This window comes from Aedes albopictus, chromosome 3, assembly GCF_035046485.1.
Source record: "Aedes albopictus strain Foshan chromosome 3, AalbF5, whole genome shotgun sequence".
Taxonomy (NCBI): domain Eukaryota; kingdom Metazoa; phylum Arthropoda; class Insecta; order Diptera; family Culicidae; genus Aedes; species Aedes albopictus.
In genome coordinates this window covers 138,246,951-138,270,530 of record NC_085138.1, presented here as the reverse complement: position 1 = coordinate 138,270,530, position 23,580 = coordinate 138,246,951, and the positions used below count along the sequence as shown (strand labels likewise).

Genomic DNA, 23,580 nt, shown 5'->3' with positions numbered 1-23,580 from the left:
GGCGGGACCATCATCATCATCATCATCATCATCACCACGGTTGCCATGTAATACTTCAATCGCAGCAATCGCTGGTCAGAAACTGAAAATGTAAAAGTTAGTTTATACATAAGTGACATTAGAATAAAACAGAAGTAAAATTGAAAATCTCTTTGATTATTCAAGACGTCACAGCTTGGCGGCGAGGTAAAAACCAGAAGATTCGAAGATGAACGTGAAGCCCCCGGAGTTCAACATCGGAGATTCCTGGCCACTTTATCAAGAACGCTTGGAACGCTTTTTCGTGGCCTACGACCTTAACGACGAGGACGACGACGAGAGGAGAGCTGCGTTCCTGCTGACTTCCGTTTCCCTGGAGGTCTACCAGATCATCAAGAATCTATGTTTCCCGGACAAGCCGGAATGCAAAAGCTTTTCCCAGCTCTGCGAAGTGATGCGCCAGCGGTTTACCCCAACGGTGGTGGTTTTTCGAGAGCGTTCGAGATTTTTCAAAGCACGTCAAGGCGACAACGAGTCGGTGGTGGAGTAGGCCACCCGGCTGAAAAAGTTGGCTATCGACTGTGATTTCGGTGCCACTTTGAACGAGTTCATCAAGAATATGTTCGTCGTGGGATTGCGGCGAGGTCCCATCTTCGAGCGAGTTTGCGAGGAAGACGCCACGACGGCGTACGACGATTTGGTGAAGATTGCGATGAAGAAGGAATCGACTCTGCAGCGGCGGGAAGTATACGATGTGCACCGGATCCAGCACGAGGTTGACAAGAACAAGACTATTCCTACGAAGTGCTCTGCTTGCGGAAAAGGCAACCACAATTTTCGTAAGTGCCAGTACAGAAGCTACATTTGCAAGATTTGCGATGAGAAGGGGCATTTAGCTAGGGTTTGCCCTAACGAAGAAAGCGATTCGTCATCGGAAAGGAGTTTCAGCGGCCCAGAGGTGAACAACCTACGTTTGAGCAAAATGGATGTCCTGCCACCCGTTCGGTTGGAGATTGACGTCAATGGTAAGCTGATCGATTTCGAGATGGACACAGGAAGCCCAATAAACGCGATTTCGAAGAGGATGTTTGAGAAATTGTTCCCGTATGCGAAGCTCATCACAAACGTGCGAGAGGAGTTCGTTTGCTACAACGGTAGCGGCTTTCGAGCGATAGGTAAGTTCAACGCTCGGATGCGGTTCAAGAAACACGATTCCAAGGAGGAAATTTTCGTATTCGACGGCGACCAGCACCCATTGCTGGGTCGACAGACTATGTTCACCTGGGGACTGAAAATCGATTTTGGTGCGTCGTCGGTTGCTGTAGGCCACAGTAAGCCGCTCAGAAAAAACAGCAAGCGTGAGGTTATTTCTACGGCAGAGTCACGATGTTTGAAAAAGGCGTCCACGGGAAATGAGAACTGGAGTATACCGTTGTCATCCGTTCAAAGGAGAGGCTCATCAAACAGGAATTGTGAGGAGTGCCACAGAACGTTCAAACCAAATCGCAGAAGGGGAATGCTGTTGAAGTTCGACGTCCTGAAGACGGATCGTACCAGACGACAGCGTAGAGTGAATTCGGATAGAACTGGAGCGTTCGTAGTAGGTGATACTGTCTACGCAAGAGATTACCGTGATCCGAAGAAGCCTGCTTGGGTTCGAGCAACTGTGGTGAGGAAGCTTGGAGCTGCTCTGTACGAATGCGATACCGTGGGTTTAAAACGCATCAAGCGACGAAGCCATCAACTGTTGGAGTATCCCTACGACAATTTCGAAGATGAGCACAATCAAGGGAATGATTCAAGTGACAACCAGTTCTACGGGGAGGATTTCGTCGACGAAGTTGAAGGATTCGAGCTGCCTCGGTTTAATCATCATCGATCGGATTGGACATACGTGAGCAGATTGAATCGAGAAGTGCGCCCACCGCGCTATCTTGAGGGGGAGTAGTTGTGGTGTATTGGCACCACTGCCTGCAGCATGGCACACACCGCGATTTGACCTGACGACGGTTGCCATGTAATACTTCAATCGCAGCAATCGCTGGTCAGAAACTGAAAATGTAAAAGTTAGTTTATAAGTGACATTAGAATAAAACAGAAGTAAAATTGAAAATCTCTTTGATTATTCAAGACGTCACATGTACAGTACAGTAACTCAGCATCAATCCGTATTGAGGACGCTTTGTTGACGTTTACATTCACAATAAATGTTAGTTGGGCTCCTACCTACAGCAGAGGACATTCAGGCCTTAGTATGACCGGTAAGGTAAGGTAAGTGAACACAATGCTAACATTGACGCAGGAACACCGGAAATTTCTTTCCAAGGAAGACGACTTCTGAGAGAGCTTTTCTACGAGTTTTATTTAGTCTATTTTTGCCTTCTTTTAAAAATAAAAGAATTTTGAATCACATTTATACTTTTTTTCGTACACTACTGCCGCATATGCGGTAGTAAATTAAATACTTTTTAAACTTTTTTTATGCTTTTTTTTTCTTAATTTTGTTTAAGAATTATGAATAAGTTACGATGGTTCTTGTTTCAAATGAGAAAGAGCAATGCACATACAATATGTGCGAACCAATACCCTACTTGAAACAATCTACTACTGCGTCTTATTCGATGGTGTCTAGCTTAGAAATAAAATAGAAAAATATTTGGACTTACCAGCTAAACGGAAGGAGAAGTAAATACCTTCCGACGTAATCCCACTAAGAAATATTGTGTCCATGCACGTCTTTAGAAAGAATGCCAGCTCCGAGAACTAGTTAACACAGCTCAGATACCGTCCATCAAGAATCAGCTCATTGAAGCTGATGGCCGGTCATGCGCTGACCCGGATGTTACTTTTGTTGCCGTCCTGCAGCAAATTGCGGGTGCTATTGCTAACACTGCTGGCAGCACTGCTGCCGCTCCCGAAAGCATACTCGTTCGAGTACGGCGCCGGATGGTACAGTGTAACCGAGGCGATATAGTTGTTGGGCATTACCTCGAATATGATGTCCTGATAGCCGTAGCAGAAGGTCGACCCGAAAACGTTGGCCGTGTTGGTCGAACCGGCCCGGTGCAGCACAACCGGGCGTTCGGCCGGAGCCAACCGGGACGAAATGGTGTCCCACTTGGAGTACGCCGAGATGTTGACCGGCGAATCCAGCGGGGTGTCTTCAGTTACCCTGAGAAGAAGAATGGGAGGAAAGGTTATAAATATTGTTCCGGTAGGCTTTACAATCACACAATACTCACTTGTCTGGCGCTAACTGAAGATTGAATTCGCACCGGTGATACATATTGAAGTTGTAATGTCCCGGATAGTTTGTGTGCAAGATGATCTTCTTCGCACGCTGCGTCCTGGCATCGAATAGGACATCAATTCCGAGCGTGAAATAGTTGAAGAAGAAATCGCTTCGTTTCGACTGTACACGACGGTGAGCGCTCGGCGAATGGATCTTCATCTTATCTTCGCTTTTAAAGAACACTCTGAAAAAAAGTATTCATTTTGAGATCATTTTTTGAGTATTTTTTTTCGAAACTCTTGCGAGAACTTTTTTAATGTTTCTTTCAGCAAAAACGTCGTAAAATCGTGTAAATTAGTGTTGCATAAAGTCAATCAGTACTACTTACCTAGAGGGAGCACCAAGATTACTAGCAACATCCTGGCAGCTATCGCCGAAAATCACTTCCCGGGTCAGGCATTGCTTCCTGGGTTCCAATGCACGGGGAGATCCTTCCGTGTACAGCTGCAAACGGATACCCCGAGTGCCGGCCGAATTTCTCAGCACAGAGGCCGACTCCAGATACAGCTGTTGGTTGTAGCAGGACAACGGCAGCGGCGGAGGCCGACTATCCGCGACGCTTCCACCGCAATAGAGAGCCATCTTGGACACGATCGGCGATGCACCGCTGGGGAAATGCAGCGAACCCAGCCCGTGGGCGTAGCCGGGTTGCAGTTTGCTGTCCACCGGGAAGTAGAAACTCAAGCCGCGGAAGTGCAGCGCAAACAGCTGCTTGGAAGCGTCGTACACTCCCGGGTGGGTAGCGCCAAAGGAATGCTCGATCTCCTCGATCGAGGGAACCACTTCGGGCGAGTTGAACGGAAGGCCGTAGTACTTCAGTTTGACCAGCTTCATGTTGAACACTTCGATCGCTTTCAGCCGCTGCTGAACCGGATCGAAGATTAGACGAATGCCATCCTGGGGCAGGTTGATGATGATGTCGACGTTGAGAGGAGTCTGAGGGAGAATTACGGTTAGTACCGTTTGTGGATGCTTATGAATTGCGTGTTGGCTTTGGGACAGGAGTTCTTACCGTATCGGAGTACAACACTTGCACGCCCTTGATGATTCCCACCTGAGACTGTATGATTGCTACAGCTTGGGAAAAGTGCATGCCTGAAAGTAGAGATAAATCCATGAGATATAGTGACCTGATATGAATTGTATTCAAGGTAGCCAAAACTTTGAGCAGTAAGGACAAGGTATTTGGAGTACATTGCTCAAAATTTCTAGAGCACCGTTTTTTAGAACCGTTGAACGGATTTGGATTAAAATGCATCACGCTGTTGACAACCACTGAACAATTATTATTAATTATTAATCTTATTACAAATCCATTCAATATAATTTTCGTTCAACGCGAATGACGGAGACAGACTCCAGAAATTTGCACCACAGAGAACAGACATCCAGGCTAGAACAAATTTGATTCGGAAAGTTGTGTAAGGATTTGAATCTTTACTTGAGTAAGGTTGCAAACCAATACAAGATGACAACACTAACGCTACCAAACACCATATTGCCACAGTCAGTGGTGAATTGAAACATTTCAAGTGGTGAATTAAATTAGTATGGCAAATTAATCCTTACACAGTTTCGGAACTGAACTTGGATGTCTGTTCTCTGTGTTTGCACCTAATACTCCAGGAGGTTTCCCACAAAAATTTGAAAAGTTCGTCCATCTAATGAGTTTCTTACCCGACGTCTCCACTGGACAGAAATATCTTGCCTTTTTTCTGCACAAATGTGTCATAACAGATATGTTCTCTCGCCGTTTGCATGAAGAGCAGCGGTTGTTCATTTATTGTCCGTGCAGTTGAATCACGGAATTTTCGACTAGCGAAGTTGGATTTTTCTCCAAATCCATGCGTCGGATCTAACTTCGGAAGTGGTGCGCTGTATAGCGGACCAGGTTTACTATACAGCGCACCACTTCCGAAGTTAGGTCCGACGCATGGATTTGGAGAAAAATCCAACTTCGCTAGTCGAAAACTCCGATTTTCAACTAAATTGAGAATATGTAACGTGTACAACAACGCTGCCCTTTTGAAGCTGTACAACAACGCCAACTTTTGCGCCATCTGTATAGATTTTGATTGATCCTTGACGAACATGAACAGTGGGACCTCCAACTTTCCAATTTGCGCGAGTTGTTTCGTGCAACATGTAGGCAACTAGCGTTAGGAAATTTTGAATCGATGTTCGCAACATCAATGTTTTTGTTCCGATTAATCGATTTTTTGAATCGATGTTGAAGCCCCACAAAATCGACCGAATCGATTTTTTACATTCGATTTAAAAATATCAACCTTTTTCCAGAATGCACTGTAAAATTTACCCATTAAAAAATTCTATTCTGCTATTCTGCTATTATCAACGCATCCCCTGGCTTTCGCCCATCTGCGTTGTCTTTTCACTAGGCAATACGTCTACCAATTGATGTTTATGGGCTTGCCGGACCAAGTCATGTAGCTAAGCCAAACACCCCACCTACAACTGTTGGGTAGGCACCATTGTCCCGCCCACTGGTCTTTTACAGCTAGTTGTAGGTGCATGTGTGCGTGTAAGTATTGGAGTGTGTGTGTCAGTGTTGGTGTATTGTAGGCGCCAACTCGTTCTAATCCACTCTGATAGCTAACACCCTATTGAACCATTACCCTTAAATTTGGCAATCTATGAAATAGAATGAGTTAAACGCCTGTAGAAAACAGTCAGTTAAATCAAACAAGGAATATTAGTATTAAAGCGAAGATACAACGAAGCAACGCCCCGAACCTCGAGAGCACAAACCCCAAGAACCAAATGACAGGCAGCGCCGATAAGTCGATCGACTGGCCACCATCAGTGAATAACCAATCGAGTAAACCCCCCAGCACAAACTGCCACCAGCTCTCCCGACCTGCGCCCAACAAATCCGAGGCACAGCCCAGCCTTAGCTTCACCTTAAAACCAAAATCTAGATTACAGAGCACAATACTTCCCAAGTAACCACACAGCTCGAGCCGCAAATCACGCACAACACGGCACAAATAAGACAAACACTACCACGCCCGTACAACCGAACCCGACCTAGAGTAGAGAAGGGTCTCTTTCCACTCCAACCCGGACTCAACTGCACCCACAGGGCAGCGCACCTCACCCACACCGCACTCATTCATGCATCACTGTCCGAGCCGCACGGTCACCTGGGTTGAGTCTATCTGCATGACCTCGCCCAACCCGTAACGCAGAGTTTAAGTCCCTCTCTTGCATTACAAAGTACTCCCTCTTCCCAAAAATCTGTGCGTGGTATAAATGAGATCTTAAGGCTGAAGAAATCGTCACCAATACAACCGCCAACACTGAGCACTCAATGATGTCGGCCTTATCAACGACGACCCCCTCAGTCCCAAACCCAATTATCCCACACTACCCAAGTAACCACCCTGCTGAAGCCGTAAGCACCACACGCACAAAGCACACACACACCGACACGCACCACCCCACACAAACCACCAAGGCCGAACAAAAGCGGAAAGCGGTGCCACCACTGCTGAATCACGAGTTTTTCAGTATAATTCAGCAATCGTAGATCCATTCTTCGACCCTACTCAGCCCTAACGGTCCATAGCAATGCCTGTCAATATATGCGCCTCACACATGCAACCCCTACACCCTAACAGTATGGTCACTTGGGTATCCCTGGGTTTTGACATGATGGTCAGGGATCACAGCCATCACAACGTTCCACACTTTATCAGGGCTTACGACCTGTAGACATGATGATTTCTCAATAGTTTCAAGCTCTTTCGGACCTTCCGCTATTGAAGACCATCATGGCTAGCGGTGTTAAAATTTACCCATTAAAAAATGTACATAAAATCGAGGGTCTATATAATCTAGGGTTAACTAAATCGATGCATACCTGTTACAGGTATGTACAGTATATCTCAGGTTTCTTGAGCAATTCCTCCCAGAAGTCTAAGTGAATCTTACTCAGGATTCTGGAGGAGTCCTGCTTATCTTGATTATGGTCTAGAATCCTTTTCAGGGTTCAAGCGCATCCTTCTCAGGATTCTTGGCCAATCCATCTCTGGATTCCGAACATTTTTCTTTCTTTTTTTTGAGAATCCCTCTCAGGATTCTAGATGAATTTCTCTTAATAATGTGGAAGATCCCTCTCAGGGTTCTGGGGAAAAATCTTTCAGGACACTAATGTGATGTCTTTCATTACTGCAGAAGAATTTATCTCAGGATTCTAGGAGAATCCCTCTCAGGATTCTGTAAGATTCCGCCAGGGAGCTCTGGGGATATCCGTCTAAGCATTCTGGAAATCCCAAGGAAATACTTCTCTCAGGATTCTGAGGCAATTCGTCACAGAATTTAGGGAGAATTCATTTCGGGAATGTGAAGAAATCCCTCAGGATACTGGAAGAATTCCTCTAAACATTCTGAGAGAATCCATCTCAGAAAACTGGAGTAATCTCTCCCAGGATTGTAGGAAAATCGTTTATAGAATTTAAAGTGAGTTCCTATTGGAAGATTCTTTCTCTCTTTTCTGAGATAAGGTCTCTCAGGATGCTGGTGTGATCATTTTCAGCATTTTGAAGGAATCTCTCACAAAGTTTTAGAGGAATCCTCATAATTATGGAAGAGACCCTTTAGGAGGAATTTTTCTCAGCAATATTGTATGGAAATTCCTATCAGTATTCTTGATTCTAAGAGAATTCATTTCACGATTTTAGGGTATTTCCTACCAGTGTTCCCTACCAACACACTTAATTTGGAATACCGTGTTCGGTAAATTTTTGACGAAAATAGAACAGCTGTATACAGCTATACTGAATTGTTTACCTTTTGCACCAGGTTTTGACAGTTGGTGTACTGAGCCTCAGTAAAATCGATTACCGAAGGTAGCGAAATAATTCTGCTGTTCTATTTTCGTCAAAAAAGTGCTGAACAGGAAATTCAGGATTGAGTGTAAAGGGTTATATCGCTTTCAGGATTCTAAGAAATTTCTGGATGATGTGGGTTGATTCCTCTAAGGATTCTGGAAGACCCTCACTTGGGATCCCACTCAGAATTCTGAGGGTTTTTTTTTCTCAGCATTCTCAGGAACTTCTCTCAGACTTCTTGGAGAATCAAACTCAGAATTCTCAGAATTGTGGCGAAATTCCTCTCAGAATTCTGGGAAAATATTTCTTAGGATTCTGGTGGTATCTTTCCCAGGATTCTCCGTTAGATTCTTTAATGATTCTGCGGGTACTCTTCACTGAAAATTCGGCTTTTTGAGGTTATAATCTACGGCAGGATTCTGTGGAAATTTCTCTCAAGATTCTGGGGAATTTGTCTCGTGATTCTGGGGAAATCTTTGGGATTATGGGGCTATATTTTTTTTTAAGATTTTAGGGTTCTTTCTTTCAGAATTATTAATTATTGATGAATGTCTCACGAGATTCTGGACAGAATTTTCTAGATAAATTCGGATTTTGGAGAATCCCTCGCACAGATTTTGTGATTCTTCTTAGGATTCGGAGGAAATCCTTCTCATCATTCTACGAGAATCCCAGTAGAATTCTGTTTTCTGAATTCTGGAGCAGTTGCTCCCATAAATCCAGGATGGGAGGAATCACTCTCAGATATTTGGGACAATTCCTTTCAGGAGTTTAGGGAAGTTCTTTCAATGATTCTGGGGGAATGTCTTTCAGGAATCTGCGGTGGTTTTTCTAGGAATTTCCTCAGATTTTTCTCAGATTTTTTTCACAATTCCAGAGAATCCTTCTCAGGATGCTGAGGAAGTCCATTCTAGAAGTTTTCGTAATCCCTTTCAGGGAGAAACCTTATCAGATTTTCGGAAAAATCCTTCTTAGTTTTCTAGATGCATTTCTCTTAAGAATCTGAAAGAACCTCTCTTATGACCCCCTCAGGATTCTGGGGTAATCACTCGTAGAATTCTGAGGCATACCTTTCGGGATTCTGGCAGAATTATTCTCACCATTTTGAAAGATTCCACCCAGGATATTAGGATAATTCTGGGAAAATACTTTTAAAAGGACTCTGGAGGAATTCTTCCCAGGGAATCCTTTCTCCCAGATTTCTGAGAGTATATATCTCAGGTCCTTTGGCAATCCCGTCCAGCATTTTGAGGGAACTTTCTCATGATTCTGGAGTAATCCTTCTTAGGGTCCTTAGCTACCCTCTTCAGAATTCTGGGTCATATTTTTTAAGTTTCTTGGGAAATCCAGCTTAGATTCTGAAAATCTTTTGTGAGCATCTCTCTTAGTATTCTAGATGAATTTATCTCAATAATGTGGAAGAACTGCTCTTGGAATTCCTCACGGGGTTCTGGGAGAATTCCTCTCGGGATTATGAGCCAATCCGTCTCATAGATATGGAGTAATCTTTCTCAGGATTCTAAGAAAATCCATAATTCAGATAGAATTCCTACCAAGACACCGTAAAAGTCTTGCTTTCTTTTCTAGCTAATGACGCTCAGGACTCTGGTGTAATCATTCTCAGCATTCTGAAGAAATCTCTCACATAAGTCTAAAGGAACTCTTTTCAGAATTCTGGAAGAGTCTCTTTAAAGATTCGATTCAACAATATTAAATTTATTTTATTTTTTTCAGAATGGACTATCTCAACGTTTTATTCACATCAATTTTCAAATCAGTGTCGCGAAATGTTCGATGTGAAATCTCAACCATGAACTTGAACTACATGTAGCAAACGAATCATTTATAGTTTTATAATATTTTATAATATCGAATCGATGTGAAAACATCGATTCAAAGTATTCGATTAAATCGGTGAATCGATTCTGCTGATCCGATTCAAATCGATTCACAAAAATCGATGTCTCAGTCAGATTTGCCCAATGCTATAGGCAACATCATGGTTCTCCACAGGTTTTATACAGTCTTCAATCATTTTCATTACTGGCCCATACTTCCATTGTGAAATGCTCAGGTGACCTACAAGATCACCTGGCATAAACTTTTCAACTCGTTCAAGTCTCAGCAATTCCTTTACTGCTTCTAATTGCACGTACTCGTGCAAAAGTAGCAGACTGAAAATCGTCATCCGTCTCCTCAACCATGTGTTACGTCACTTTAGTGGGACTAAGATGAATGCTACAATGACCGCGGAAGACACGTCTGGGCAGTTATTGTCCGACCCGGCTGACCAGTTGAAACGCTGGTTCGAACACATAGGAAACCTTTTTCAAGTGTCGGCCACGCCATCACCACCTCAGCATGATCCGCTAAGGGTTCGACGTATTACCCGTGTCAACACCGAAGCTCCATCATTTCAGGTAAGAGAAACAGCCATTCGTATCATGAAATCGAACAGAACCCCGGGGAGTATCCGCACAACTAACTGCTGCATCAATTATTCTGCAACATATAGGAAACTGCGACATATCCGGCCGACTGGATGCAAGGCGTTTTAGTAAAGGTGCCCAAAAAGGGTGACCTGATTGTACGCGATAATTGGCGTGTGTATCGTTCTCAAAGTCTTTTGCAAAGTGATTCTTAGCCAAATACAGGAGAAGATTGACGCAACTCTCCGACGACAGCAAGCAGGATTCCGTGCCGAACGATGCAGTGTGGACCATATCGTCGCGCTCCGTATCATCCTGAAGCAAATCAATGAATTGCAAGAGTCTCTCTACCTGGTGTTCACTGGATTACGAAAAAGCTTGCGATTGTCTCAATCATGAAAATATGTGGAGAGCCCTCAGGCGCAAGAGTGCCCCTGAGAAAATCATCGGCCTCGTTCAGTACGGGGCATTTTCATGCAGAGCTCATAACGGTGTCTCGTCCGATCCCTGTGAGCTGGCTGTTGAGGTCGCTGTATTTGTAACCAAAAGCCGATAGCGAAAGTTGAGGTGGGTCGGTCATACTATACACAGGGGCAGAAACAAAATCTTCAAGAATTGAAATTCACCAGGTCGAGGCGATGACGAGCAATCGCTTAGGATGGAGATCTTTCGATTCAACACTCTGCACTACCATGGGTGCTCAGGACTGAAACATAACAGTAACGCCGAGGAGCGATGTTGGTTTTTGAATATTTGGAGCATCCAATTTTCAATCATTGGATGTCCACTATGCCACTTTCCGGGTACTTTACAGTACGCCAGGATCTGATAAAATAAGAGTGCTGTTCAATGAAGTAGGTTGAACATTGTTGAAGTAAATAGTGAAAATGTTTTAGAGTGTTGCTTTACCGTTTCCCACCCGCACCCTTCCGATGATTCAACAGCTGATTTTGTTTACAACGTAAACAAAATATGACGGAATGATTACGCCCCTTATGCAAGAGCAAGAAACCAACAGCAAAGCGAAACTGTAGTTATCTCGCTCTCGCATAATCATATGATGCGCATCAGGAAAACAAGCTCGCTTGCTGGTGATGCAGCAAAAGTGATAAACAAAGCTCTTCGATTCTGGACCAACACAAAAAAAACAGGATCCAGCTGCCAGCACAGAAGGGCATCAAGGGATCGCGTCATGCAAGTGTTCGTCACAACGTAACAGGGAGGAAAACATTCGACGGAAAAAAAAACTTCCGATGCATGAAACTGGTTAGTCAAGGACAAATCAAATGCGATTTTAAATAAAAACCCCTCGATGGAAAAATCTTTTCCTCAAGAAATTATCGCCAGCTAGCAAAACGGAGATTTTTATCGCGCAATAACTTTTGCACCTTCGGTCGCGAAACTCGAAGGACAAAAAAATGGGCGACGCTCCGATGATGGTGGCGATGGATGGGTACCTACCGAGAATGAACTCCCAATTATCGCATCCGAGCGACCGTTCCGGAACCACCTCCAGGTCGAGCATTGTGGCACTGGGTCTGCGCTACCGTTGGAACCTACTTTCACGACTTTAGCGGAGAATTTTCACCCGAAATGTCCGTTTTTCACTGGCACAAAATTGATTTTACGCAGTTCTTTGTTTTGGCTGGTCCGACGACTGACTGGGTGGATGTGGATGGCTCTGTGCTGTGGTGCGAATGCGAGGAAATGGTGGTGTCTTTTTCTTACTGCAGCCAGTGAGCCAGATTTTTGTTCCGTTTATCCTGCTCACACACTTGCTCGCTCAGTCGATGACGATGATGGTTGTTTGACGTTTTCTTTTGTTATCCTCGTTTACTACCTTTTTTTTCTCACAGGGTAAACAAAAACCTGTTTGGTGTTCAATCAAATTGCAGTGAATATTTAAAAGAAGAATTTAATTTTAGTCTTGAATTTAAACTCCCTTTGATAAAAATTTACTATAAGGCGCAAAGATGGTTATAATAATCCAGTAAAATCGCTCTATTTAGGACCAACTACAAAGGTTAGTAATTAGCAATCTTTTTTTTTCGGGAAAACCTGTTTTATTTACAGTTCAGGGCGCCCACAGGGCTGGTAGCGGCACACAAAATGTTTGATTCTTTAAATTTGCTTGCAAATCTATAAAAGGAATGGCTTCGTTCTTCACATTAATTATTTTAACAGCATATATTTGTCAAATCCATGTTTTTAGTAGATTAATCCTTAAAACTAGAAACACTAAAGCTGTCATAATTTGTAATTTGTGGTTTATTATCAACGATAGCCGTTTAACTGTAAGGAAAATTCCAGTAGAAACGTGAAACATTGAGAGGTAATAAAAGTTAAATTACAATCATTGGCATTTATAGTTTTTTTTTAATTAAATTAGATAGACATAAAAATCGATGAACATATCCGATTCATTCATATGCAATTTACAGGAAATGTCGGTTGAAGCGCGTGCCAAACTGCGGGCGCAAATCAACCTAAAGGCCCACGGGCTCCAGTTCATATGCTGCGCTCCGGGATGTGCCAAGGACAAAAGCAAAAAATCCTACTCGTTGCATCCCTTTCCGAACGAAGCTACCGAGCCGGAACGGCACCAGATCTGGAAGCGCCTACTGCTAATCGACCAGCACGTCTCACGAACGAACGTTGTATGTGCGAGACACTTTCCGAAGCAGTGCTTCAAACAGAATGGTATATTCAAATTTGCCAAAAAAGAGACTGTTTCACGATTAATCCCATTTTTTTTTTCAAGCCGATGGAACTACATCAATTTTCCTGCAGCCCGATGCCTACCCCTATGCTACCAGTAGGATAAAATTGCGGCTGGAAAAGAAACGTGCCGAACGCGAAAACGCCTCCTCCAAAGCTCAACAGATTCTAGACTGTTCTGCTAATGATGACAACCCGCACTCCGATGTGGATGTTCAGATAATTGAGGATATAGAGTAGATGAGGCAATCATTCGCTTCCAACATTCCACACAATTTTAAGTTTATATCTAATTTATGTTTAAAATTGTGCACGAACAAGCAGTGATAAATAAGACTAATAGTTAAAACATTTGATCAGATAAATAAAAATATTGTACACCTTTCCAACAAAAATGTAATTAACTTGCACGTTTTACTTCCTAATTTATCACAACTGACGTCATAGATCTCACTCCACTCACTCATTCTATATCTATGGATGGTCAATTGGCCACGCACAGCACTAGCATTTTTTTGTATTGTACAGTTTGATATTACCGCAGAATGGTTCTAGGCCAGCAAACTGTAAATTGGAACCACTACTAGCAAGCTCGTCTACCATTTCATTCCCTTCAATGCCACAGTGACCTGGAACCCAGCATATAACCCTAATAAACCAAGACCATACACGGACCGTAATGCAGACGTTTCAACAATACCGCATACTGTTCGAATTGTATCACGAATGGGTGGTTAAGCAAATCTTATGGTTATCGTCTATGCGGGAAGTTTACTGAGTTCCCTTGACACAACCTTCCCAGTGAAAAGATGCATTCCCAGACAATCTTTAAAGTGCATTTGTAAGCACACGATGCTTTTAGTGCAGCTTGACTATCTGAGAAAATACAAATATTTGCATATCTGTGCAGATATTTGCGCATTTCAAAATGGCAAGAATCTCTGCTTGAAACACCGTAGGATAGTGTCCGATCGCCATTGAAATTCGTATACCAGGCCGTAGATTCCTGCTGCCGTTTATAATCCAACTTTTGAGCCACCTTTGTAGAATTTATTTGATTTTTGACGAACAGTGGGACCTCCGACTTCCCACTCTGCACGAGTTGTTTAGTGCAACTACTAGTCTAAGTCTCTAAGGGCCGATTTCTTCACCCGGGCTTAATTTTTAAACCAGGCTTAGCAACATTTTAAACCGGGCCTAACTTTTTTTCAATTTCTTCACCTCGGCTTAACCACTAAACCCGGTTTAATAAAGCTACGGTTTACGTTAAGTGTGGCTTATTTTAAGCGGTGCTCTGAGGTGGCTTAGCAGCGCTAAGCCAGGCTTTAGCCATAAATTGCAGAGTTTGGGTTTCTTCACCTGCTTCATAAATAAATTTTTGAAACGGCAGAAAATATTTTTTAAGAAACATGTACACTTAGGAACGATAAAATTGTAAAACGTTTGGTTACGGATGGTGACGATGATAAAAAAAATGATAACCTATAGCCGGCGGGTCGTCAATATAAAATATTCACATCGGGTTTGGGACAATCAAGTTTTTACATTAGATTGAAAGCCTTCAAAAAGGCACCGTGTTGATAGTTTTGGAAATTTGTCATACTGATTTGGAAGTCGAAAGTACATTTGCATTGAAGTTTCTATTTATTTTAACCCGGTCCTTCCATAATTTCAGGTCACAATAAACATTTTCGTCTCTTATGGTTCAAGAGATATTTTTTTTTACAAACAAACTTAGGATGACACTCGAAAAAATCTTCTAATACCTTTTTAAAGAGCTTGCCAAATTGTCACGGCTATGGTACAGCTTGCTTGATCAAAATTTAGTGTCTAGCATGATGGAACACATGACTGTTCCCATCGAACCACCGCGAAGCATGATGGTACTGATAGAAATGATCATATTCTAGTGATTTGTTTTTCATTGCAAAAATGTTTTGCAACTCTTTGCAAAACTCGATTTTTTAAGCGCACTTTTAATCCCATTTTTTCATGATGAATATTAATAGGACACGATCGGTGAAGTACTAGATTTGTAGTAAAGAGCTGAATTTTTGTATGGTGAGAAGGTGAATTCTCCATTTCTGCAAGGAAATCGTGCAAAAAGCATGGGTATTATGGTTCCTTGCCTAATTTGATGCTGTTTGAGTAAAACTTTAGAAAACTGTGTTGTTGTTTTGGCTATTTCTTGTCCCTTAAGCGCAGTTTCAAGTTCGAAAGGAATTGCTCAAGAAACTTCTTGAGTGATTCCTGGCAGAAACTTTCTTCGGTGACTGCCATTTGAACTGTCATTTCTTCGCTACTGCGTACTGCGATCGAAGAAAAACCGGTTTCTTGAGCGATTCAGGCAAGGAATTCCCCATGCATCAAGATAGGCTGAGAAATTCCTTCTGATCTGCAAACAGCGCTTTAATCAGTACAGTTTTCGAAAGTTTTTATTTTTCAAACAGCATCAAATTAGGCAAGGAATCATAATACCCACGCTTTTTGCACGATTTCCTTGCAAAAACGGAGAATTCAACTTCTTACCATACAACAATTTAGCTCATTATTACAAATCTAGTGCTTCACCGATCATGTCCTATTGCCTTTTTCGAGGATATTCGATGACATTGAATCTAGATAGGTCGAAATTACATTTTTGTAATTACGTTTCGAAAGTGCTTACTTTTCAATCGGTGAAAAGGCAGCGAATGGGCCTACTTTTCCAACCAAACTTTAACAAGTGTTCCGAAAAGTAGTACTTTTCGGCACTGTTGTTTGATTGGACAATTTGCTCCTAGTTTGGCTTTTATCATAGTTAATGTTGGGGTACCACCCTATTCGCCTTCGCTCCCGGCTGTTACCCGACAGCGAGCCCGAGAGACGTCATTCAGCCCAATGCTTTGTGGTACATGTCATCTTGTCAATACTATCGATACACGCCGGTCGCACATTTTAATACGTTTATTGTATCTCGTTATTATAGTTAATAAAAGTATATTTGTTTGTTACGTAATTCTACTCGGCTTAATCACACATCGTAACAAAGTGGCGACGAGTCGGTAAAAAGTCGTGCCGGTTGTTTTTCTCGCGAAAACCGCAATCAAAAAGTCGCGTCGAGTGTGTCTTGTGTTCGCCATGCCGGGTCCATTGCCACCCCCCGGTGCAGCAGCGCTTGCAGCTGGCTCCAATGCGGATCAACCGTTCAAGGAAACCATTTTGCAGCTGCTGAACAATCAACACACGTTGATGACCCGCATGGCAGAACAGATGGCGAGCATACAGGGAAACGTCCAGAACGCCAATCGGAACGAGTGGTGCTAGATTCCCTCGCGAGCAATATCACCGAGTTCGCGTACGACTTGGAAAAGGGATGCTCGTTCGACGCTTGGTTCTCCAGGTATGCGGATTTATTCGAAAAAGACGCCTCTAAGCTGGACGACGACGCAAAGGTACGACTGCTGCTCCGCAAACTCAACCCCGCCGCACACGAAAGGTACACTTCGTTCATTCTCCCCAAGCTCTCAAAGGAATTTTCCTTCGACGAAACGGTTGCCAAATTACAAACCATTTTTGGTAGCCCCGTTTCGACCTTCCATCGCCGGTACCAGTGCCTGCAGACGGCGAAGGATGAGAACGAAGATTTCATCTCCTACTCCTGCAAAGTCAACCGCGCTTGTGTCGATTTCAAGCTGCAGGAGCTCAAAGAAGACCAGTTTAAGTGCCTGATTTTTGTGTGCGGGTTGAAGTCACCCAGGGATGCTGACATTCGGATGCGCCTGCTTTCGAAAATCAACGAGACGCAGGACATAACGCTGGAGAAGGTAGTGGAGGAGTGCAAGAGTTTGATAAACTTGAAGAAGGACACCGTACTCATTGGGAGTCAGTCTGCATCCACCTCCGGTGCTGCTGCAACGCATGCTGTTCGAGCGAATTCTCCCAACGGCAACCGCCGTAAGAAGGACAAGTTTGGTGGCAACAAATCCGACACGCCTAAAACGCCGTGTTGGTCATGCGGCGGCATGCATTTCTCCAGCCAGTGCAGCTTCAAGAACCACAAATGCCGTGATTGTGGCCGAACCGGCCCACAGTGGCGGGCCTCCATACAAAAGTCGGACAAAACCTCAAATGTTAACCGAAATTGCTGAAATTTACAGGTTATGATGATTTTAGTTCCCTAAATCTATTTCTGATATGGAACTTATCATATATTTTGATTTTACAATATTAGGGTGGTTCAAAATTTTTAAATCCGCTGATTATGGAAAGCATGTAAAAATAATTGATAATAAGCTATTACGATGAGCTTTCTGAACGTAGGTTTTGATTAACCTTTTAATTTAGGGGTTCTTAAATCATGTATTGGTATTGAAATAAACTATAATTGTGTATTTGTTGCTGTTAGGGTGGTCCAAAGTCTTCAAAACTACATAAATCATTGGAAAAAACGTTTATCTACGTTTTCTTTCAATGGATCAATTCAGATACACCCCAATGTTGGCTGACAAGACGTGGCCTATTCTCAGGGACTGCCCATAGACCACGTGAAATTTTACGGTGGGTGCACGGAGGTGTGTTAATTCAATCGTTATGGGGTCAGATAGTCTAATATAGTGAACTGCGTAAAATTTGAACTGCTTTTTATCAATCTCGTTTCAACAACTTCATATATGCTCTTCCGAGTTTGGGTTGTAAGGTACATCGATCCCTGCTATCACTTGTCGAAGCAACCGAAACAACCCTATCTATAAAGAATTGGCAATTCATATTCGCAATATTGAAGGGAGTTTTTGATAAACGATCATCAGAGATCGGTAATCATATTTATGAACAGTTGAGTTCCAGCAAATAGTTTCAAAATCTTTATCACTCTGTGTGTCGTTCAGTAGAAATGTGTTTAACGAAACTGCATGAATAACATACAATAAAACTTAAAGTTTAAAAAAACAATACAAGGGGTTTCTCTAAAGAGCGTAAAATGTTCGTTTCATAAAATTGAGATTAAAATATTAAGATTGCCTTGGTGATCGCGACGTTTACGCAGAAAAATATTTAACGTAGCGTTTAACGCCGTTTAGTGAATTCCTTTTATATTTTATAGATGATTGTTGCTTTGAACTGTAGCGATGTGCGTGTAGAAAAGAAACACGTAGATGTCAACGAATTTGTGTCACTCTATATTGATACTTCGATAGAAGTTCGTGAAGAGATTGCTTTCAAGGTTGTTGAGCAATTCTAACGATTAAGATGAATCGAAGAAACGACCTGTTTAAGAAAATGAATGAGTAATGGTTTATTTTGTAGTTATTTTTACATGTTTTTCACGATTGTTTTTGTCTTTCTTTTATTTTGAAGGTTTGAAAAAGTTAGTTGTATCTAGTGAAGCAACATGTGGTTAGTGCCTAAGAAAATCAAGGCTTATTCATACTTAGTCATCACTCCTTTCCTCTCCAGCTTACTGTTTTTAACTGGACACCCACTTTCTTGTGTTTTTCTGACAAAAAAAAATAAAATATTATTTAAAAAAACTGTTAATGCTGTGGCCATAACATTATCAGACACACCCTCACACCACCCCCCTTCTTATGACCATCTGACTTGGTGAAAGTCTCTTACAAGAATGAAAATTACACTAAATTGTTAGTATTCTGACGCCAATTTGAACTATGTTAAGATAAAATTTAAACTTCAAACAGTATCACTTCCTCCACAACCATGCGGCTCCATTGTGACCTGATGGACAAAAAAAAATTTTTTTTTCGCGCTTAGCGCAAAAATGCGCAAACAGTGACCTATATAGCCAAAAACTAGACAAAATTGCACGTCAGATCCGGGATACGGCGTCGTTTTCTGATGTTTCCTAAACAAGTACTGGATCTCTTTGATACGAAGTTTTTCTCCAAATTTTCATAAAAGTCAATATGTTTGCATATTGCAAAAACATAATAATTTTTTGATTGAATTCGAAACAATCCCTGAAATGTAATGGTTATTCATACCCAAAAACACAAAAAATATTGTCACATTATTCAAGTCTTCCTAACTTTTACAACGAACTCATGAAGGAAGCTCATAAAATAAAGACAATAAATACTGATATTGCAGCACATAAAACTTCAACTTTGATAAAATCTACAAGACTCAATTTTCGACCAAATGACTTGAAAATTTGGGGTTTTCTTAGTTGAAGTATCTATAATGAAAGAAAAATATTAGAAAAATAAAATATTGAAGTCGATTTTTGAGGTTTTGTCCGGCTTCCGGCCACTGTGCGGCCATAAGGAAAGCTATTGTTCCTGTTTCGCATCCAAGCCAAGCTCCAAGAAAAACAAGGGGAAGCAGCAAAACAAACACCACGCAGCCAAGATCGTGACCGTGAAAAATGTGAACCGCAGCCGGCGGTACGTGGAGACAGCGATCAACGGGGTTCCAGTCGACTTGCAGCTGGACTCAGGCTCGGACATAACGATCATCTCCAGGCAGAACTGGATCAAAGTCGGAGCGCCCCAAACGTCTCCCCCCGATTGTCAAGTGCAGACCGCATCTGGCGACAGATTGGGCATCGAATCCATGTTTCGAGCATCGTACACCATCGGCGGAACGCAAAAGGAAGGTAACTGTTACGTTTGTTGTGCTGACCTTTCTCTGAATGTTTTAGGCTCAGACCTCATGGATGAGTTTGGGCTCTGGGACGTTCCGTTTTCGTCGTTCTGCAAGCTGGTCGGCAGCTCGCAACCAAGCCAGCAGGTGCTCGAAATGAAGGAGAAGTTCCCCGATGTGTTCACCAACCGTATGGGACTGTGCACCAAAACACAGGTGCATCTCACGCTCAAGCCGGACGTCCAGCCAGTGTTCAAACCGAAGCGGCCAGTTTCCTACAACATGGAGGCCGTTGTTGACGACGAGCTGAAGCGGCTGGAGGATTCTGGCATCATCACTCCAGTCACCTATGCGGATTGGGCCGCACCAATTGTCGTCGTTCGGAAGCCCGATCGCACCGTTCGCATTTGCGCGGACTTCTCCACCGGGCTAAACAGTGCACTTGAATCGAACAACTATCCACTCCCACTCCCAGAGGATATTTTCAACCGGATGGCGCATTGCACGATGTTCAGCCACATAGATCTGTCGGACGCGTACCTTCAGGTTGAGGTCGACGAGGAAAGCAAGAAACTTCTCACCATCAACACCCACAAGGGGCTCTACCGCTTCAACCGGCTTTCCCCCGGTGTCAAGAGCGCCCCTGGCGCCTTCCAACAGATTATGGATGTCATGCTGAGTGGTATCCCGTGCACCTGTCCGTACCTCGACGACATCCTGATCGGTGGACGAACCGCCGAAGAGCACAAGCGGAACTTGTACCTTGTTCTACAGCGCCTACAAGAGTACGGGTTCACAGTCAAGCTCGAGAAGTGCCGTTTCTTCATGCGTCAAGTCAAGTACCTAGGCCAGCTTCTGGATTCGGAGGGCACCCGCCCTGATCCGGACAAGGTGAAGGCAATCATCAACATGCCTCCGCCACACGATGTTTCCACACTTCGATCGTACCTAGGTGCGGTAAACTATTATGGCAAGTACATACGAGAAATGCGCACCCTACGCCAACCGCTGGACGAGCTACTCAAGGAGGGTTCCAGCTTCCAATGGTCCGATGCTTGCCAACGTTCTTTCGACCGTTTTAAGGAAATTCTCCAATCGCCGCTCATGCTGACGCACTACAACCCTCGCCTAGAGATTGTCGTGTCCGCAGATGCGTCGAATGTGGGCATCGGCGCCCGCATTGCACACCGATTTCCCGACGGACAAGAGAAGGCCATCTACCACGCATCCCGAAGCCTGACGCCCGCCGAATCTCGTTACAGCCAGATAGAGAAGGAAGCTCTAGGTCTGGTGTATGCAGTCACAAAGTTCCACAGGATGATCTACGGAAGGCAGTTTGTTCTCCAAACCGATCACAAACCGCTCTTAGCGATTTTCGGTTCCAAGCGTGGTATCCCACCATACACCGCCAACCGCCTGCAGAGGTGGGCCCTCACCATGCTCCTGTATGACTTCCGGATCGAGTACGTCTCCACAGACCACTTCGGGCACGCAGACATCCTCTCTCGCCTAATCAACTCACACGTTAAGCCAGACGAGGATTTCATCATTGCCTCGATTGAGGTCGAAACAGTCATCTGCAACGTCGTCTGTCAATCCATCGAGCATCTCCCGATCTCGTACAAGACGATTGCCGCCGAGACCAGCCAGGATCGGACATTGCAGAAAGTTATGGAGTACGTGCAGAAAGGTTGGCCAAGCGATGCAAAATCTCTCTCCGGAACACCGGAGGTTCAGCAGTTCTTCGCGCGTCGTGACTCGCTGTACGCAGCTCAGAAAGTCCTGATGTACAGTGACCGCATTGTGGTCCCGAAGAAATTGCAGCAGAAAGTCCTTGAGCAACTGCACAGAGGACATCCTGGTATCGATCGCATGAGGTCATTAGCTAGAAATTTCGTTTATTGGCCCAACATCGATGACCAAATCACCACTTTAGCACCGACGAACCGACGTGACAGCTAGAACAAATAAATTCAAATTTGTTGTCCGCGACGCCATGATGAAAAATAGCCGAACACTATCGCCACCTCTAAAACGGCTCGCGATGATTTGATAGCTCGACACCAAACCTCCGTGTGTTCATATAGGAAGCGGTTCGCGTCTGCGCTGATTTGACAGAAGCGATCGCTCGCTTCGCTGGTCGACCGTTAAATTAGGGGGGGACAGTTTTGGATCGCCACTGTCACGTCGGTTCGTCGGTGACTTTAGTGCGCTCTTGCCAGGAATGTGCCTCGGTCGCAAAAACTGACACCAAAACGAAGCTCGAGTCGTGGCCAATTCCCGAAAAACCTTGGCAAAGAGTACACGCAGATTTCGCTGGACCCATCAACGACACGTACTTCCTGCTAGTGGTGGACTCGTATTCGAAATGGCCGGAAATCATTCCGACCAAGCGCATTACCACCGCTGCGACAATTTCCAGTCTTCGAAAAATCTTTGGGAGATTCGGAATGCCGGAAGTTCTGGTGACCGACAATGGGCCGCAGCTAACCAGCGACGTCTTCGAAGAGTTCTGTGAAGCAAATGGGATTATGCACCTCAAGACAGCACCGTTTCAGCCCCAAAGCAACGGCCAGGCGGAACGCTTCGTCGATACGTTTAAAAGGACCGTCAAGAAAATCCAAGCGGGAGGGGAAGACCTGGACAAAGCACTCGACATCTTCCTTACCTGCTACCGATCAACTCCGTGCAGAAGTGCACCTGGTGGGAAATCGCCCGCTGAAATCCTGATCGGTCGTCCGCTGCGCACGTCTCTGGAACTCCTTCGTCCACCCAGCAAGTTCACCAAGGCTACCAATAGCAAGCAAGATCGGCAGTTCAACGAAAAGCATGGTGCCAAAGAGAAGAACTTTGAAGTGCAAGACAAGGTGTACGCCCAAGTGCACCAAGGCAACAACTGGAGCTGGGTCGCCGGAGAAATCGTGGAACGTGTCGGACGAGTGATGTACAACGTGTGGCTTCCGGAGCGGCAACGTCTGATCCGCTCTCACAGTAACCAACTGCGGAAACGCTACAATGACGTCAACGAAGTCCCGAACCAAGTTGAACCGTCCATCCCTTTGGACATACTGCTGGGCGCTTGGGGTCTCAATCAACCTGAAGACTCCCATGCATCCAGTGTAGAACCGCCACCTGCAGAACCGGAAGGATTCGACGACATGCAACGAGAGTTCCTGCGAGAGCTGTTCGAGTCAACGAATCAACCACGTCGACCTCGGGTACCAGCTAGAGCAATCGACCCGGATGAAGCGCTCCTGCGTCGCTCCTCGAGACAGCGGCATACACCGGTGCGCTACGAACCGTACCAGCTCTACTAAAAGGGGAGGTGTTGGGGTACCACCCTATTCGCCTTCGCTCCCGGCTGTCACCCGACAGCGAGCCCGAGAGACGTCATTCAGCCCAATGCTTTGTGGTACATGTCATCTTGTCAATACTATCGATACACGCCGGTCGCACATTTTAATACGTTTATTGTATCTCGTTATTATAGTTAATAAAAGTATATTTGTTTGTTACGTAATTCTACTCGGCTTAATCACACATCGTAACAGTTAACAAAGTTAATATGCCGGAAATCTATAAATTTTATGTCCGCGCACGTCCTTTCGGTCACTTCCTGTATTATTTCTTCCAACAACTTCTCCTCTTAGAAGAAAAAGTGCCAGACTGAACTGGACGGAAGCTTGAAAATTTGTGACAGCTGCCATCTCGGTCTGTCCTGGTCTGT

General features: G+C 44.0%; 4 protein-coding genes across 5 annotated transcripts; 3 read left to right on the top strand and 1 right to left on the bottom strand.

Annotated features, from left to right (window-relative positions):
- The first annotated feature begins 595 nt into the window (after positions 1–595).
- Positions 596–2,179, top strand: LOC134291876 (uncharacterized). The gene has a single exon (XM_062860222.1). The coding sequence runs from the start codon at positions 599–601 to the stop codon at positions 1,925–1,927; it is 1,329 nt and encodes a 442-aa protein (XP_062716206.1). The 5' UTR covers positions 596–598; the 3' UTR covers positions 1,928–2,179.
- A 142-nt stretch (positions 2,180–2,321) lies between these two features.
- Positions 2,322–12,289, bottom strand: LOC109401061 (PHAF1 protein CG7083). Its single transcript, XM_029879154.2, has 5 exons — positions 12,015–12,289; positions 4,284–4,366; positions 3,600–4,207; positions 3,222–3,455; positions 2,322–3,151 (listed from the first exon to the last, which is right to left on the bottom strand). The coding sequence occupies exons 1-5, from the start codon at positions 12,076–12,078 to the stop codon at positions 2,803–2,805; spliced, it is 1,338 nt and encodes a 445-aa protein (XP_029735014.1). The 5' UTR covers positions 12,079–12,289; the 3' UTR covers positions 2,322–2,802.
- A 129-nt stretch (positions 12,290–12,418) lies between these two features.
- On the top strand, positions 12,419–13,671 carry LOC109401043 (uncharacterized). 2 transcript variants are annotated; one of them, XM_062860223.1, is made up of 4 exons: positions 12,419–12,576; positions 12,838–12,885; positions 12,995–13,253; positions 13,315–13,671. In XM_062860223.1, the coding sequence occupies exons 3-4, from the start codon at positions 12,998–13,000 to the stop codon at positions 13,509–13,511; spliced, it is 453 nt and encodes a 150-aa protein (XP_062716207.1). In that variant the 5' UTR covers positions 12,419–12,576; positions 12,838–12,885; positions 12,995–12,997; the 3' UTR covers positions 13,512–13,671. The 2 variants fall into 2 exon arrangements, with proteins under 2 accessions (XP_062716207.1, XP_029735577.1); XM_029879717.2 differs by lacking the exon at positions 12,838–12,885.
- Positions 13,672–16,391: 2,720 nt separating this feature from the next.
- LOC134290382 (uncharacterized protein K02A2.6-like) lies at positions 16,392–23,170 on the top strand. Its single transcript, XM_062857507.1, has 5 exons — positions 16,392–16,570; positions 16,654–17,220; positions 19,571–19,866; positions 19,912–21,714; positions 22,164–23,170. Exons 1-5 carry the CDS (start codon positions 16,392–16,394, stop codon positions 23,168–23,170), a joined length of 3,852 nt encoding a protein of 1,283 aa, XP_062713491.1.
- Positions 23,171–23,580: the final 410 nt, after the last annotated feature.